The sequence below is a fragment of the Aphelocoma coerulescens genome, chromosome 3 (genome assembly GCF_041296385.1).
Source record: "Aphelocoma coerulescens isolate FSJ_1873_10779 chromosome 3, UR_Acoe_1.0, whole genome shotgun sequence".
In the NCBI taxonomy this organism is placed as follows: Eukaryota; Metazoa; Chordata; class Aves; order Passeriformes; family Corvidae; genus Aphelocoma; species Aphelocoma coerulescens.
In genome coordinates, this window is record NC_091016.1 from 6495428 (window position 1) to 6513071 (window position 17644).

The 17644-nt window shown below is 40.2% G+C and overlaps 1 protein-coding gene across 9 annotated transcripts in view; it reads left to right on the forward strand.

Moving 5' to 3' along the window:
- The window catches only part of PLCB4 (phospholipase C beta 4), a 194266-nt gene that overhangs the window by 123194 nt on the left and 53428 nt on the right, over positions 1-17644 (forward strand). For all 9 annotated transcript variants that reach the window (XM_069008967.1, XM_069008962.1, XM_069008964.1 and 6 more), the window contains 8 exons: positions 4405-4486; positions 5191-5291; positions 5924-5981; positions 10754-10862; positions 13750-13960; positions 14541-14634; positions 15253-15332; positions 15781-15865. In XM_069008967.1, the coding sequence (XP_068865068.1) occupies positions 4405-4486; positions 5191-5291; positions 5924-5981; positions 10754-10862; positions 13750-13960; positions 14541-14634; positions 15253-15332; positions 15781-15865 (820 nt within the window). The remainder of the gene's footprint in view (positions 1-4404; positions 4487-5190; positions 5292-5923; positions 5982-10753; positions 10863-13749; positions 13961-14540; positions 14635-15252; positions 15333-15780; positions 15866-17644) is intronic.

Consider the following 17644-nt stretch of genomic DNA (forward strand, 5'->3'; position numbering starts at 1 on the left):
GGACTTTGTAAAATAAACCTCACACAACATTTTTTTTCCAAGGGAGGAAAAGAGGATTTTGCATCTACAGAATGTGCAAAAGGACAAAGGGCCTGCCATGCTGCTTTCTACGTTTCTTTAGTTTCATGACTCAGGTGACGCCTTGACAGTGTTAAAGCTGCTTCAGTGTATTAATCCTCCAGTTCTCACATGGCCAAGTCCCTGCTTCTCTCTCAAATTCAGCTGCCATGAAGCACCTCCTGTGCAGAAGTCCCAAGAGGAATATCATTAGCTGGATGAGGGAACAATACCACAGGGACAAATTGATTTTCAGGACTTTACGGCTTTGCCTGTGTTTGAACACAGAACCCTATTGCACAGTGTGAATTTATAGTGTGCTAGCTTGTCTGAAACAGTTTCTGCCTTTAAATATTTTACATCACATTTAGTGAGGCATAAATTCTGTTATGCTCCAGCACAGATTTGTGTATGCAGACAAGCCTGTCTGTTGCTTAAAAATCCAGTTTACTGGGTCCACTGTATTAAGTCTTTAAATTTGAATTTGCACTATTTACAGGTTAACATAAATCAGTCCCTAGCAGTTTAATTTATTGTGAAAGTAGGTTGCTTACAAATTTGTAAGGGATCTGCTAGTCCATGGAGCTGAGTCTCCTTTACATCTGGATACTCCAAGGAATGTGGTATCTTGGTGTGAGTAAAATGTGGAGAATTTTTGGGGCTCACACGAGAAGTGCTGTGTCACCCACTGAAAGGATGAGGAGAGGTGTCAGTGAGAAGAGGAGTATGAATGAGGGAGAGAAAAACTCAGTCTGCTCTGCAGAGCTGCATTGGAAAAGAGGGGGAATCACGGCCCTGATGTAGGATGGCAACACCATGGGATTGGCCTGGTCCAGCAGGAGCTGCTCATCATGAAGTGGGACAGAGGCACCAAGGGGTCTCAGCACTGGGCAGCCTGGGATGGGGGTATTTCGCTGCTTCCCCCTTTCGTCCATGAACAGTTAGTGCAGAGAAGGGAAGCAGAGAGATCAAAAGGAAACGGGAGGAGGGAGATGCATAAGGAGAGGGACATGTATATGAGGAAGGCAAGCCAGGGAGCACTGGGAAATGTGAGCTGAATGGCTCTGCTATGCAAGGGGCACCAAAGTTTCAATTTCCTACCCAAGCTTCTCCCCCAGTACCTCTTTCACTGGTTTAAACCACTGGTGCTTCCCCTCCAAGTGACCTTTCCATTTTACCTGTTTTAAATCCACTGTTATTTATTCAGCCCTGCTTCCTCACCCTCCTCCTGCTGCTAGGGGCTTCTGTAGCAATTGCTGTAGCTCTGGGGATACAGATGGGAAGGTTTCTCTCTCAGAAACAACGCCCAGCAGGTCTGTTCAGCAGTAGGAATGCTTATCACAAATGCTCCTGTATTTCATTTTTACACAGAAGTGCAGTAAAACACCAAGGGGGGAAAAAAATCTCCTCTGTAGAATCAGAGCTCCTTGCACTTCCTCACAAGTTAGGAACAAATTTTGTGACTATCACATTCTTCATAGGGAATGATGAGCCTTGAGAAGGTGACACTCCTCGGGCTGTTGGTGGTAAATGCCATAAATATTTGTGGCTCCTTGGTTGCACAGTTGGGAGTTTCAAAGTCACAACCATTTTTCTCGAGCTACTTTTGGATTTTAATGTATTTTGGGGCATAGGTCTGTTGCTATCGATGTACTGTGGGAGAGAAGGAATTCTGGCAGTTAGCAGTGTGAAAACCTTAGAAGAGGTTTTCCCTTTTGGGCTTTAATAAATTTTAGCAGTCTGAGTCTAGAATTACATTTACAGATCTTGCAAAGACACACCATTTGTAAGACATTTTGTATGTTCAGATTTTAACACTGCTGTAATAGATGAGTAAACAGGTCAGTGTTGAGAAAAAAAAATTACTTGGTTTCTTCAACTTTCTGCTGGCAGAAAATAGATTTTCTATATGAGTGAGTTACACCTGCTCATCTAGAGCCTGGTTGGAAATTAGCTTTGCCCAGTCTATGCTTGTCCTTTGTATAAATACATTTAAAAGGATTTAAGCAAGTTTAGGTTCTAACTATGAAAATATATAGGAAAAAAAGGAAAAGCTAAACTATGGCAAATGAAGCTTAAATCTGTTTTGTAGTAGTTTAATTAAGTGAATTTGAAAGTAGAGGTTTTGTAAGTGTGTTTTGTATTGATTACTCCAGAGTGTCTGGAATCTGTTTCAATACTTCAGTGTTGGTTGGAAATCAAAGTTAGATAATTCCTTGTACAGCATAGGCAGTACTTCCAGGTCAAGCCAAGCTGATAAATTCAGTGGAGCCATGGCAGAAGGTTGATTTCTACACATTGTGCTGGCTTGATTTTTGAAGTAATGGTTGGAAAGTGGTGCAGGTCTGAAGTATCCAAGTCCTTTAATCCACCAACAAGCACAACAGAGTCATATCCCTCAGTTCCAGAGTCGGGAAGTATTTTCAGTATTTATGAGGAAGTACACTGGCATGTAACCATAAGCCCCAAACCACTGTAGGTGCAACATGAGGAGTAAACACCTGTAGGTGTCAAGATGAATGTAAATCTGCTAGGATGAAGTCTCTTTTGAGAGAGGGAAAGGCAGTTTTATTTGCAATAGCCTTAGCAAAATGAGTGTGTCACACTGTATTTTTACAATCTTTTTTGATCCATGCAATCTTCTCCACACTGCTGCTCTCATTACAAGTTACTGCTATGTATGCTGTCATCTTTTGTGAAAGAAAAAAATTTGTTTGGCATCAAAAATAAGTTCCCTGCAGCCATGGAATCTTGGCACACATCTGATTAATTACTTACACCAATATTATGTGTTTTACGGGACATTTATTATTGGAGCCCGATTCATTACAGCAGACATAGAAATTTATAGGGCTGGAAATAGGTTGTAAATTGTAGAGCTAACATTACTCTGTGTTTTAGAATTAGCAGAAAAATAGATGCCTGAGTATTTTTTAAAGAAACAAGTGCCCTAAGTTAAACTCAGTCTATATTTTAGTGAAAATATCTTAGTACTTATCAGCTTTGGAAAATCAAACAGCTAACTTAGATGCCTAAATAGGGACATAGAAATCTAACTGTTGTAAGGACCCAGTAAGAAAGAAAAAAAAGGCTATTTTGTTAAAATATTTTTTTATCATTTAGATATTTCACTTCCTGATCTTAATTTTGTTAGTATGAAAATATTTTTATGGGCAGTTTAGAGTGTTTTGGAGAGTAAAACAACCGTGAATTGCTATGGCAACAATTTGTTTCACGTCTCTTGCCACATGCAATTATTTATTATGCATGAGATTAACTAAAAGTCTCAGGAAATGTTTGTCTCACTTGATGATAAAGAGCAACGCATTCTTATCAGTGTTTCCCAATGTACAGCTTTTGTTAGAAATGTGTGTTGGATACAGACTTCAGTTTCTCTCTCCAGACGAAGACACCAAAACCAAGGGGTTGTGGGACACACCATTTTAGCTCAAACCCTAAGCAGAAGGCAGGGGAGCTGTCAGGTTTGGATCCCTGTTTCCAGAGCCAGGGGTTATTCAAACTCATCTCAAATGGAAACAGAACTAGACCAAACACTTCCATATTAATCATATGAAATAGGTGCATTTTTGTGGGATTTATCTCATTCCAAGTCTGTTATATGCATGGTGAAATCATGCTTTGGGAAGGACAGGATGCTCATCAGTTTGGTGGAAATATTCCAGTGGCAACTGAGGCCTACTTAAAGGATTTGTGTGTAGAATGACTCGGACGGGATATTCTCGCTGGCTGTGAGGTGAGGGAACATCCAGAGGGAGGGGTGAGCACCGCAGAAGGGAATGGGATTTGGCATGTGGCTGGGAGTCTCTTGATAGCAGCAGCTGCTTGAAAAGGAAAGAGGAAGGAAGCTGCCATGGGGAACGGTCCCACACCTACCTTATGGGTGACCTGGGAGGTGCAGGTTAATGCCTGGAATGGAAGGGAAGTCACCACAACCAGGAAGGACCAGAGATATGAGTCTCCTCACTTGGAGAATCTGCTGCTTTCTCAGCAGTCATTTATCTCAGCACACAGCTTAAAAGAGCGAAGGGAAGAATGCTTTGCATGGCTCTGTATCCCAGTGTATTGGGGGAAAAACCCCCCTCTTTTGTTCTGTTTGCAGTTCATTATTTTGATGTATTTTCTAATGGCTGGCTTGCAGGCAGAGCAGCGCTGCTCTGTGGAGCTTAGAGCACTTCTTCAACTGCACTATTACTTGGAAGCTGCTTACATTCATCAACTGAAGCCAGGGGAGAATGTTGGCAGTAAAAGCAAGAGAGAGAGAGCTGATTGTTTAAAAGTGACTAACATTTCTCTGATTTTTTTTCTCTCCACTGTTTTTTGTTTTAGCATAACCAGAACCTTTGCATCAGGTAAAACAGAAAAAGTGATCTTTCAAGCACTTAAGGAATTAGGTCTTCCCAGCGGAAAGGTATTTAGTGGTTTTGAATGACTGTTTTTGTGTACTAATAAATTGATGACTCATTCATGTTTGGAGCTGTAATCTAAGTTATTTGCATCACAAAAAGTGTGCCTATTGCGTGTTACTTACTAATCACTGGAGGTTGTTTACTAGAGCCAAAATGTGATTAAATCTGTATGACACAGAGGTCCTTAAACCTCTTAGAGGAGGCTTCCCTTCTTTTCTGTCACAAACTACCTTTTGTTCATTTATGCAAAATATATAAGCACAGAATATGCATGTAATGCTTTTTTTTTGTTGTTGAATTTCTTGTCTCCTCCTGCTCTTTGCTCCCCTCCTTTGGAGAGCTGCTCTCCAGCTCTGTCCCACTTGCAGCGGGAGCCCCTGCCAGCAGCCCCAGAGAGGCGATGGCTTGAACTACTTGAGTTTGGGGATTTTTTTTTTTTAATGCTTCAGAAGAAAAATAGACTGTTTTTCAGCTCTGTGTTTATGTAGAATTAATGTTACTGTGAGGTTCGAATACGAGCACATCAAACTATGATGAAGGTGATTTAGAATTTCTTTGCGAGAGCACAAAAGACACCAGGTAAATTTATACTTGTTAAGGAGCTTACCAGTTCTCAGTTGCTTTTTTCTGATACAAAATATTCTCTTGGGAAAAGAGCACATAAGCACTCTTGTCTGGATAAATGTACCTTTGCATTTTGTTGCAGAATGATGAAATTGAGCCTGCAGCTTTTACTTACGAGAAATTTTATGAGCTCACCCAAAAGATATGTCCCCGAACTGACATAGAGGACCTCTTTAAGAAGATGTAAGTTCAAATTTAAGATAATCTTGCTTTAAAGACATTTTGCTGTATTTTTAGTCCGTAACTAATAGTGAGAGAACACTGTAAAATTGATCTACCCTTGAATCTTAGTAGCACCAGCAATACTTTAGCACAAACACCAGTCTGTGTTTTACCCCTTCCTCCCCTCTCAGACTGTTAATGTAAAAGTTCACTCTGTAATTTAGAGCAACTTTTACATGAGTTAAAGGAAGCACCTGGAACTCTTTTTTTTGCATTGGCTTTACTAACTACTGTAATTTTTAACTTGCTCCTCTAGGTGATTAACACAGTATGTGAACTAATTAAATTAAGTAAGGAATTGGAAGTTTGAAAAGTTTCTTCACTCAATTTATTCTCAGCTGAAGGACTTACATGTTGTTTTATGGAGTCATGTTTGTTAAGTAATAGGAAGATATGTTGTGGGAGATATACTGTGCCAAGCATAGACAGCTAGCGTGTTTTCTGTGACTGTTCATTGTGAGATTATAGAGCTACCTTACTATAAGTAGAAAATAGTAGGTGGTTTTAAAAGTATCAACAATGTCAACATGTAAATCATACCTACTGTAGCATCGTGTATAAAAACTTACATTCTCTAATAAATTTCTTTTCAGCAATGGAGACAAAACTGATTATTTAACGGTAGACCAATTAGTGAGCTTTCTAAATGAAGTAAGCTTTTTCATACATTAACTACCATATGAGTCTGTCTGCAGTGGCTTGCTTCTTCCAATCTTTCCATTGCATGCCCCATGCCATTATTTGCTACGCTTCTGATCCGCTGATCTTTCCATTATGGTAACATCCAGGTGCAAAAATCAGCTCCAGCTGTGTGTGGTGTTGTGCTTTCTACGTGTTGGCTTTGCAGTTGCATCTGTTGATTACTTGCTGCTGTGTTATGGAGTGTGTTCTGTGTGTTTTGTATTTTTTATACTGTTACATTTGATGCAGTTTCCACTAAAATACACCCAGTATTTTATTGCAGGCAATTATTTCACCTGTAGGCCCCAGCTAAATATATCTGCTAATCCTTCTAGAATAATAGAAAAACTGAAGTAGGCTTTTATAAACAGGGATTTGATTCTCCTCAACAGTATTATTTCAATCTGTTACAAATCTAAGAGCTAAGAGGATATTTTAAGAGTTTGTATATGATTTTTAAAATACCATGTGTGCAGAATAAGAGGAAATATTTTTATTGCTGTATTGCCAGAATGCAGTTGTTGGCAGAAGTATTTAGTATTCCTTAAAAGCATTGTGAGTGTGTGAAGTAGTTCAATAAACAGTGTGGGGTTGGTTCTTTTCTATTCCTAAAGCACAGTAAGTTATAGAAAACCGGCTTGTTTGGAATTCCAGCAATAAATGCACTAGGTGGATTTGACAAGAACACACCCATGGAAAATAGACACATCCTACTTGGTTTTGTACCAGTAGATTATTTTCATCTGGAGCATGGGAAGCTGCTGGCCTCACTATGTGACATTTTTGGCTGCATTACCAAAAAATCTCTCTATCTAAAATTGTTTTACTAGTTACAGTTCAATTTTATATATCTTTTTAATATATATATGTTTAAATATTGGATACTTCAGTACGAAGATCCAAGCTTTAAGTTTCCTATATACCAAATTTAGAATATAATTTCATTTTTCAGGACAGAATGTGTGCCTTACTCTTCACTAAACCTGAATTATGTGTAGAAAGGGTATTCAAAAAGAAAAGACAGAAGATTAACAGCTTGATTACATAATTGGGTTACATACTTGGGGCTTTAGTTCATATCTAGTGGCAAATTGAAGCACGGGCTTGATCTTGCTGCTGTGAGACATCCTTTTATCACAGCTAGTTACCCAATTCAGTGTCTAAATGGTTGCAGGGCTGGGGTCAGAGCTAAGGCTTGTCATTTTTGCTTTTCACTGGAGAGAGAAAAGATAGTGTTGTGATTTAAATTATAAATTATCCCTTTAAAGCACCTCAGCCCCCAGTTCACCTGTAGTGATAGATACACTTCACTGCTTGAAGCACACAGCCCTATCCCCACCTTAAACCATGTTAGCTTCTGATTTTTTTAGTGTCCCTCTTCATTTTCAGGTAAATTATTATTTTATCATTATTTTAAAATTGATCTCTAATTGGTTTAAAGTGTAATTCCTTGGGCCTAAATTTCTGAAGAAAAGCTGCCAGCATTTGTAAGAACCCCCTATCTCCAGTAACTGATTGAAAAATAAAAATTGAGTTGTTGTGCTCTCAATTTTGTGCTGCTTTTGCAATTCTTTTTACAGAATTAGGAACCTTATTTTATAGGTAGTATTTGGGAAAATGCATCTTGTTGGCTACGTTCATGTTGAAAAAATACATTTTGGAATTGGAAATCTTGATTGGCCCTCTTGATTGGCCCTCTAGTTGGTGATCAGAGCTGGGAAAAATTACTCAAGTATTTTTTATAGAGTAGGACATTTATTCTGATGACTGAAACCAATGCCTTTGGTCTGTGCTGGAGGTCTTTTGGTTTCCAAATAGAGCTTAAAGTTTTGGTCATCATTTGAAAGGCACAAAACCAAAGGCCCAGAATGTGCCTCTTGAAGGGACCATTTCTGTCCCCTTGGCAGCTGGCCAACACTGCAATTAGCAGTGGTGTCTAATGCCGGCAGATAGAAAAACATTATTATCATTACACAGGAGAGGGGAGTTACTTGGCAGAGCAACTCTTCATGAGACTCTTTAACTTAAATTATTTTGAAGTAACCTCCAAGGCATGCTGCAGAAGCCCTAAGTGTTATGGGTTTTTAAGAGAGCATGAGGACATGTTACTGGGTATGAGAGGAGAGTGAGTAGCTTTCCTGGAGTTTCTCCAAACTCCTGTCTCCATTTGACTTTTAAATGCAGCTGGCTGACAGATGATTTAATTGTGCTTTAGTATTAAAGCTTTTGGGAAGTTTTTAGAAACTTAATTACTGTCATGCACTGAGTATTTTGTCTAGGTCTCCTATTTTTAAAGTCAAATTTTTTGGGGGAAAAAAAGGAACTATAGTAGAAAAAGGACTGAAATCACATTGAGATTTGCTCCTGCAGTTCATTTACAGCAATAAAATAACAAGGCAAGGAACAATTAAAATGGAATTTTCAGTAGTCAACCAGGACTCATCCATTCTTTTGGGAGGGAGGTATTGAGGAGATCCTTTCCTATTCCCAATTCCTTGCTCTTCCTCCCTCTCTCTCCAACTTGTTTCCTCTCCCTCCCTCCTTCCCATTCACTCTTCCCATCCCCCAGTTGTTCATCTCCCCAGAAGGACCTTCTCACCACTCCCAGGACAAATTCAAGAGGCAGAACTGGTTTTAGTGCACTTCCAGCTGCTGCGTGTCTCAGTGTGTACCCACTCCAAGGTGCTGGGGAGGCTGAAGGAGCTTTTCTCTCTTTGCAGAACCCTCTGGGCATCATTTCTCCTGATGTTTTTATTCAGTTCACCCTCACATGGCTGGGCATGCCTGGTGTAAGGGTGACCTGTCTGGCAGGGTAACTAGAATAACCAAATACAACTTCATGGGACATATGCAATTAGCCCTGAAGTTAGTCTTTCTAGATGCAAGTTCACACTTTAAATTTTGGTCTGCTTTTGTGTCACAAGTTCCCTGTACCACCAGGCTCCATGGTGCAGAGCGTTTCCCCGGGAGACACTACAGAACTTTCTCACTTTTTTTAAGTAGATTTTTATCAGTTGCCAACTTTATTTTTTATAAAAAGTGAACATAATGACACGCTTTTGTTCATGTGGAAAATTGATAATGAGCAATGATCATTGCTGCTAGAAGAATATTTTGCTCTTAGCTCCTTCTAATAACTCTGGGACTTTTTCTCATGAGGAGACTTTTTGCTTTATCCCATTTATTTTCTTCTGTTTCTTCTGCTCATGACTAACTGTAGAAGAAAACGAGTAGGGAAGAGCCCTTTTCTTGAGTGAAGAACCTTCCCTGCTATTTCTTACAATTTTTTGAAGTGGTGTATTGTCACTAATGGTATAAAGCCTTGTCATTTGTCACTGTGGAACTGTTGCATGCCAGTGTTGTAGTGGTGTTGGTGTATGCTGCTGAGCAAGTCATGTCCTGCATCCATCTGCTCTCGTGTCATGTTTCATCTGAGTTTTACTGGGGCATCCCAACAGCTGATCTGGCCAGAACAAATCTGCTGTGTTTAGATGCTGCAGACTGCCAGAAGCATTACTTGAAAGATCCTGCCTTAATTGCATGACTGAATTGGCATTGGTTGTAATTTCTTGGAGTTAATTAAGTACATGCACCAATGGATTGGTTGTAAGAAAAGAGATTGGATTGGATATTACTGTTCTTATGGGAAACAAAACAAAAAAGGTCAAAAAAGTTTCCACATAAGGAATTACAGCAAATGCTGATAGTGCTGTGTAACCCATGTCTACACCATCCTGTCCACACCAAATTATTGATGGCCAGTATGGGGGTGTCCTGTTACATCTCTGAATTCTGCTGAAACTAAGGCTTGGAAACTGTGCACCTTCTGGGGTAAAAGAGTGTTTTCATAGTCATATTTATTTCTTTGTTTTGTTGCATCTGCTTACATGCCACTACTCCGTCAATTCTGGTTTAAATTTTCTTTTAATGGAGAATCAGGCACACAGTGTGCAGCTCTAATCCAGCACGGAGAAAAACCAAAATTACATAGCACACTATAAAGTGAAAACATAAAAATTCTGAATTTTATTAGTCTGTTAGAAATCACTGCTAAATTGTACCTAAACATTACATACATTATGAAATCCTACTATTGTATTATTGTGAGTTGAAGAGATGATGCTGTGAAATTTTTGTGCATATTTCTTCTGAGAACCTGTGCTGGTTTTTGAATAGTTAAAAACACGATGTTTCCACAATTCACAAATAATCATCCAGTGCTTGCCTATTTCTAAACTCGGATTTCAAATTCTGTATTTATAGTATAGCTTTATTTTACTTTTTTGCTTTGTCTGTAGATATTCTGTAAGACTTGCATTTTTGCAGAGGTGGTTACAGTGCCACCAGTCAAGTCTGTCAGTTTACCAAAAAAAAAGGATTAGAGAGAGAATTTACAAAGAGACATTGAGTTATTCATTTTCAACATCTCATTTGCACAGATGCCACGTGCAGTCATTATTTTCATGAATAAGCAAGAGTATTATCAGTTATATGATTGCATTGGATTTTTCTTTTCTAAAAATATTTTTGTGATCAAACTGCCTAGGTTTCCTATGAAAGATAAAGTTCATTTTCTACCTAATGCTGAAGTTGCTGTTGAGTAGTCTGTAAGTTTTAGGGCTGCTTTTTTTTTTTTTTTTAGATGTCCACTTCTTTCTTTCTCATCTGCAGTAATGAAATGCTCTTGGATGATAGCCATGCACTATATTGTTTTGCTGAATTCCGTTGTTTTCTAACCTTAGCATCAACGAGATCCTCGGCTCAATGAAATTTTGTTTCCCTTTTATGACACAAAAAGAGCAATGCAGATAATTGAGACATATGAGCCAGATGAAGACTTGAAGAGGAAAGGTAAATGGGGGAGGGAATTCAGTATTCACTGGGTTTAGGCATTTGGGGAATTTGTTCTGGAGCATCCAGACTTTTAAAAGGGAGTTTACAGTCCTTGCGGGTCAAGCACTTGTGTGGCTCCCAGGGTACTGGACCAGGAAACTGCTCTGCTGCAAAAAAATACCTCCCCTTCAAAATCAGATAATTTTTTAGAAGGATTATTTCCCTGATCCAGGTTAGAGTGTGGCTACAAATCCTGGTAGAAGAGGGAGAGGCTGGGATTGAGTAAATACAGAACAACACCGGAGGCTCCTTGCAGCAGCAAGGCAACGTGCAAGTGGCTGTGGTCAAGGTTTCAGAGACTGCAGAGCTCTGCAAAGTACAGATATTGTGCAAAAACTTTAAAAAATTGCCATATGCATCTACCTTCTTATAGTATAATCTCTCTAGTGCTTGAGGGCAGCAGCCTGGCGCAGAACAGGGTATTTTATGTGGATGGATTGAAAAATGTTCTCTCCGAGCAAGGCTGCAGGAAGTACCTGCAAGCCATTCTTGGACTGCTCATGTCCTGAGCTGCTGTGAGTGTAGGAGGTGACAGTGGCTGAACTTTGTTCCCAGTTCTTACCCATTTTGCTGCAGTAGCTGTGTTGGGATCAACTGCAGAAATGAAAAATGTTGCTTACCCCATCTATGTTCCCTGCCCTTTTTGCTGAGATTTGCTGTTGTAGCAAGCAGAGAGGAGACTGCAGCTTTGCAAAGCCCATCCTAACAGGAATCCTCTTTCACAGACATTTAGGTTCATGGATCAAGGTAGAAGTATTTACACATCCAGCAGAGCTGCAGCCTCTGCGGGTGAGTGATGTGCAAAGCAGGCAACAGAAGGAGGCAGCATCTAAAGCTGCCCCAGTAAAGCCTGAGGCTTTCCCTCCCTCTCTACATGAGCTCTAATTATTAATTACTTGAATTTTTGTCAACTCTATCCCATTTTATTTATCATTTTTAAAGACACTCATCTTTGATTCTTGGTGCTAGTGCATTTTAAATATTTTTCAACATGAGGAAGGCACACTAATAAGGTGTAAAAACATATTTTCTGAAGGTGGAAATAAATCTAAAATTGAAAAAACAAAAAAATTCAACCTTGGCTAATTATTCAGTTTCTTTGATTTTTATTTCTATCAGGTTTTCAATAAATGTGGAAAACCTCTTGCAGGGATGGAGTTATGGAGAACAGCAACAAAACAGCAGAAGTCCCATCTGAGTGTTCCTCCAAGGATCTCAGCAGTGGCTGTTCTCTTCAGCTTCTTTCCCATTCCTAGATAAAACTTTGCTGTTGAGCAAAATACTTGAGGACAACCCTTTTTTTTAATGTTTTTTTTGCCAAATGGCATCATTTAAGAAACAAGGCTGACATACAAAAGGCAGTAGCAATAAGCAGCTGACTCTTCCTCAGTCACATTTCAGTGACAGGAGTGAGTAAAGCTGAACAAGTTAATGCTGGGCAGTTCAGTAACCAGAGTCTGCTCGGGAACACTACAAACCCCAATTCTTCCACCTGGTAAGTGCAAGTCAAAAATAAACACTGAGCTGTTGAACACATAGAGAGCTCTGTTCAGTTGCTGAGGTTTCAGCTGTGGTCTGTCTAGAACATCCATCCAGCTGTGACGTTTTTCCACAAGATGATGCACTAGAGGTTTGTATCATCTGAGATATGCTGCGCTGCTGCTTTAAAGCACTTGGTGATAACAAAATAAAACCATCCTTCAGTTGAAAATTCCATTTTGCCCCCTTTTGTCCCCTTTCTTTCATACTCAGAATCAGCTGAGAGGACTTGAGTAAAACATTCTGGAACAGTTCACCTCTGGCTGACACCAAGCACAGAAAATTTAAGCTCCAGTAGAGATTTTTTCAGAAAGTTAGGAGTAGAATGGAAACTGGATTTCATTTCTCTGTATAAGAGAAAAATAGACTTAAAGAAAATAAAAATAGGACTGCTGCAACCTTGCCTTAATCATAGCTGAGTTCATAAATTACTTCAGAGAAAGCAATGTCACAATTAGTGCCAGGTAACCATTCCCTGCAGGAGCTCTTTGTGAGTAATCCTTTCTTTGCTACCACAGATCATTTTCATTTTTCAGACTTTTGACCTCTTAAAAACCGATATTGCCATACTGATTATTCTTAATTTGGTTTCATTAAACCCCTTGATTTGTATTTTTTTTGTACTTTGTTGAAGCACAGACCAGCAGAGAGATGAGAGGTGTTACAAAATCTGTGTTCTGAGTTCTTGTATGTCCCGTGTTCATTGTAGATTTCTGTTTTCACTTACAAAGGTATGAACCTGCATTTCAAACAGTAAACTGTTAGGTATTTTAGATTTTCCCTAATGTTTTGTAAATGAACCCGTGCAAACATTTTTAGACACACGTCCTCATGTTTTTGTCAGTGGGGAACATCTCTGCACGAGCTGGTTGACACTGATGTAGCACAGGACTAAATATGAAAGAGGGGAGGAAAGGGCCATAGAAGCCTGGTCCATGCAAGCTCACAATTCCTGACTTAAAAAGTCCCAAAGATCAAAACTGTTGGGACTGTTCTGAAGAGATGTCACTACTTATTTGCCTTCTTCACATCCTTTTGCTGCCTTAGTTCTGCTGATGGTGAGTGCTGGGCATCAGGTGTTGAACTGGTGGGCACCTGATTTGTAATCTGGTTATCTGGGAACATAATGGCACATTTTGCACCAATTGCTGGTAAGCCTGGAGCTGAGGAAGGGGAGAGCTGTTTGCTTGCAGGAACCTGTGTAAATAAAAGGTTTTGTGCTTGGATTCCTGCTCTGTGGGATGGTTTGATTTCTGTTGACTCTAATTTCTTGTAGTAATTTACCCTGCCTTCTTCTTCCTTCCAGGTGTCATATCCAGTGATGGGTTTTGCAGATACCTGATGTCAGATGAAAATGCCCCAGTTTTCTTAGACCGTTTGGAGCTATATCAAGAAATGGACCATCCTCTGGCTCATTATTTCATCAGTTCCTCTCACAATACGTATTTAACAGGCAGGCAGTTTGGTGGCAAGTCTTCAGTGGAGATGTACAGACAAGTGCTTTTGGCTGGATGCAGGTTGGAAGCAGGAGATAACAAATATTTGTGAATCTGATACTTTAAACCTACTTAATATACCTTGCTGGTGATATATTGTACAGTTGAATGTATAAATATGTTATTGTGGTAAATGAAAACACATTTATTTGTTTACGAATCTTATTTTTCTCACAAAAGTAATTCCAGGCAGTGGAATGGAGAAATTGATATAAATGAGAGAAAGTTAAGAGAAATTTGATCTCAAAATGACAGCTGAGGAATTTCAGAGGGCTTTCTGCTTTATAATTATAAAGTTTTATGGTAATGAGAATCAGGAAATTTATGATTTCCTGCTTAATTTCTTGATTTACTAGAATGAGAATAAGAAGAGTGGCATAGTGCTAAAAACAATGAAAATATATTGACCCACACATGCCATGTTTAAGGTAGTTTATCCAAAGGTATAGAAGAACCCTGAAATAACACATGTACAGCTTAGAAAGAGTTCTGTAATGCCCAAAAGTGATTTGCAGCTTACTGCTTTGACCATCACTGCTAAAACATGTCCCAGGTAGCTCACCTGTATGAAACACTAAGTTAATTTTTTTTGGATCTCTAGGTGTGTCGAGCTGGACTGTTGGGATGGCAAAGGTGAAGACCAAGAACCAATAATAACCCATGGAAAAGCGATGTGCACAGACATTCTCTTCAAGGTAAATGCCTGGCCTCTACACCTGGCAGCAGACCCCAGGAGAAGCCCTGGACAAGAATCCAAGCAGGGCACCCTTCCCTCCTCAGCACTGTAATGCTGCTCCCATGTGAAGGACTGACATGGGCAGGATTTCTGGCCCAGACCTTGGGGTTAATTTCTGACTTGCGTCGTACGCCCCTGTGCTCCTTTCTGCCCTTTGCTCTATCTGCCTTTCCACAGAAACAGCAGGAAGCAGGCTTGCTGCCTGGGGCTCTTTGCACCACAGAATTAATATCTTCTTTGTTGTCTGAGAAGTTCCCTAGCTGTGGAAAAAGCCTGAAGATGCAGGAGTTTCTCTGGGAGTAGGAATTCTCCCTGGCAATAGGTGATAGCAGCAGATCCATTGGTGGCTGTGGGTGAAGGTGCCATCCTGCTGCAGGTGCAGGGAGGCTCCTGTTGGGGAGTCTTAAGTTCTTGTGGGGCATGAGGAGCACACGGTTTATTCCCCTTCTCTCTTCACTTGCACATTTAAGACACAGCCCTGTGTTTCTCAGGGTGGGGTGGATAACAAAAAAATCCCTTTTGTTACGCTTTTTATTTGATCAACTCTAACTTGAATCCTATTGTTGGATTTTTATAGGATGTAATTCAAGCCATTAAGGAAACAGCATTTGTTACATCAGAGTACCCTGTCATTCTTTCATTTGAAAATCACTGCAGGTATGTAGTGCCCATTTTTAATTTTTAAATTGTGCATTGTGTGAGAAAATGATACAGTTTAAAATACTGTGTTATGATACTTGAAAGCTGGAGGGGTATGCAGGCATACTGAATGTCACTTAATGTACTATTAATATACTAATCAATCTTTATCTAGTTTAATAATGGCAATATTTTTGTCTGTGATAAAGCTGTGAAATGTATTTGGATGTTCCATTAGCTGTGTGAGATTCAGTTATTCTGCTTTTTTGGTCTTGTTAAATTCATCTGTGTCAGATAATAGTCTTTTATTGACAGTATAATTACAGTAAAGTAATACTTCTCAGTTGAAACAAAGTGGGCAGTATATAATTTGGGATGTCTACATTACTTAGTATTATTCTTTTGTGCTGAGTGATAATGATTTCTTTTTTTATATTTAAAAATTAACTGACATCATCTTTTCCAGCAAATACCAACAGTACAAGATGTCAAAATACTGTGAAGATCTTTTTGGAGATCTCCTGTTGAAGCAGCCTCTAGAAACACATCCAGTATGTTTTATTCTGCCAGTCTCCTTTTTTTTATATTAGCTTTATTTAAAAGAGATGATAAACTGAGATCACCTTTAGTGCTGTTCACTGCCAGTCCTGTGCTTTCAGAATTCACTCGTGGTTTTGGGTGGCTGTGCTTTTTGGTACAAACTTTTCTTTATCTGATTTGTTTAATCTCTTCTGTACAGGGCTCTGGCAGGCAGCCTGGGGAAATCCCCCCCCTTGATGTGTGATGTAATGTCAGCACCTACATAAAATACACCACATACATTGTCTTTGCAGGTCATTCCTCACTCTGAAGTTGCCAGTCACTGTTGAAAAACAATTAGTCATAAATTGCATTGTCTCAGCTGAAGAAACCTCTTCTTTCAGCTGCATGTTGCATATTTCATGCTCCAGGTCAGGTCCTGCAGTCTAGGTGGCCCCACTACTGCATTAAGAATCAAATTAAGCACCAGGAGTTTCCTGCAGTCTCGTTTGGACTCTTGAGTGCACTGTAATCTGCATGCACTTCACTCTCCTGCATGGCAGGAAATAACAACAGACATTCCTTTACAAACACAGTATTTCAGATTTCAACAGCTCCTTATGCAGCGCCTGCAACTCCTGCTCCAGACCTTCCTTGCTCCTTACAATGAGCTCACTGTGTGCCAGCAGTAACCCAAAGCTTGCAGATGCTCTGTCGTGGTGTGGGGGACCACAGCAAGGAGGATTCTGCCTTTCCTTTCAGCTCCATGTGACCCTGGCAAAGGGGGCTCCTGCCATTAGCATCCCTAGAGCTTTGCTTTTCCTGGCTTTCCTTGCATGTTGCAGGGGGAGCAGCACACAAGGTTTGATGAAAGTCAGGTGGTTGCCCTGAAAAGTCCATCCCAAAGACTGAAATCTGCAGTGTTGCCCTGTGATGTTTGTAGCACGCTGCCACATCCCTCACAAAAAGGTGCTTCCAGCAGCTCTCTGGGAAGCCTAAAATAGAGCTGGCCAAAGGCTGCCATGCTTCTATCTCAGGGTCCAGTATTTAGCCTCAGCTGCCTATGCTCTGTAGCACTGCTGAGCCTTCTGCATTTTGTGTTCTTTCCTCCTCGTGGGTGAATTCAGCCCCCAGCTGCTCCCAAAGCAAACACTGCAGAGGTGGCAGGAGGAGCTTGGAACATGTCCATTGCAAGTGCTTGGATCTGGGTAACCTGGGCTAGTGACTGAGGGGGATGGACTTAGGAGAGACATGGTGCTTGGCTGAAGTAGATTTGGTTTTAAGGAAAAAGCAAATATTTGTCCAAATGGGCATCCAAGTATGGCCTTGTTAGGGGATGCAGCCTGGCATCCTGGAAGCCTGGCATAAATGAGCTCTGCGGCACTGACATCTAGTGGAGTTACAGCCCCAGTTCTGTCGGGAGCAAATGTGTTCTCCTCATCCAACGTGCTTAAACTCCCTGCCTGAGCCAGCCTGGTGGGTGTGGAGAATCCTTACCCTCCCACAAGGAGGTTTGCACCGGTTCTCCTGGGGTTGGCTTGATATGGGTTTGTTTTTGGGGGTTTTTTTGCTGGGTGGTTGTTTGTCACCTCTGCTGTTTTTATTTGGTTTCAAGTCGTGGTGCTTTGTTTTTTTGTTTGTTCACCGGGAATGCTGCTTCTCTGCAGCTCAGATTTGGATTTAGAGATAAGAATATCTGAATAATTCTTGTAAGAATTGTCACTATTTATGGAAATACCTTCAGCTCCTTCATTTAGGCTTCACTGAAAAACCCCAGTCTGTTATGGTGCTAAGAATGCCAAGTTGTAGGT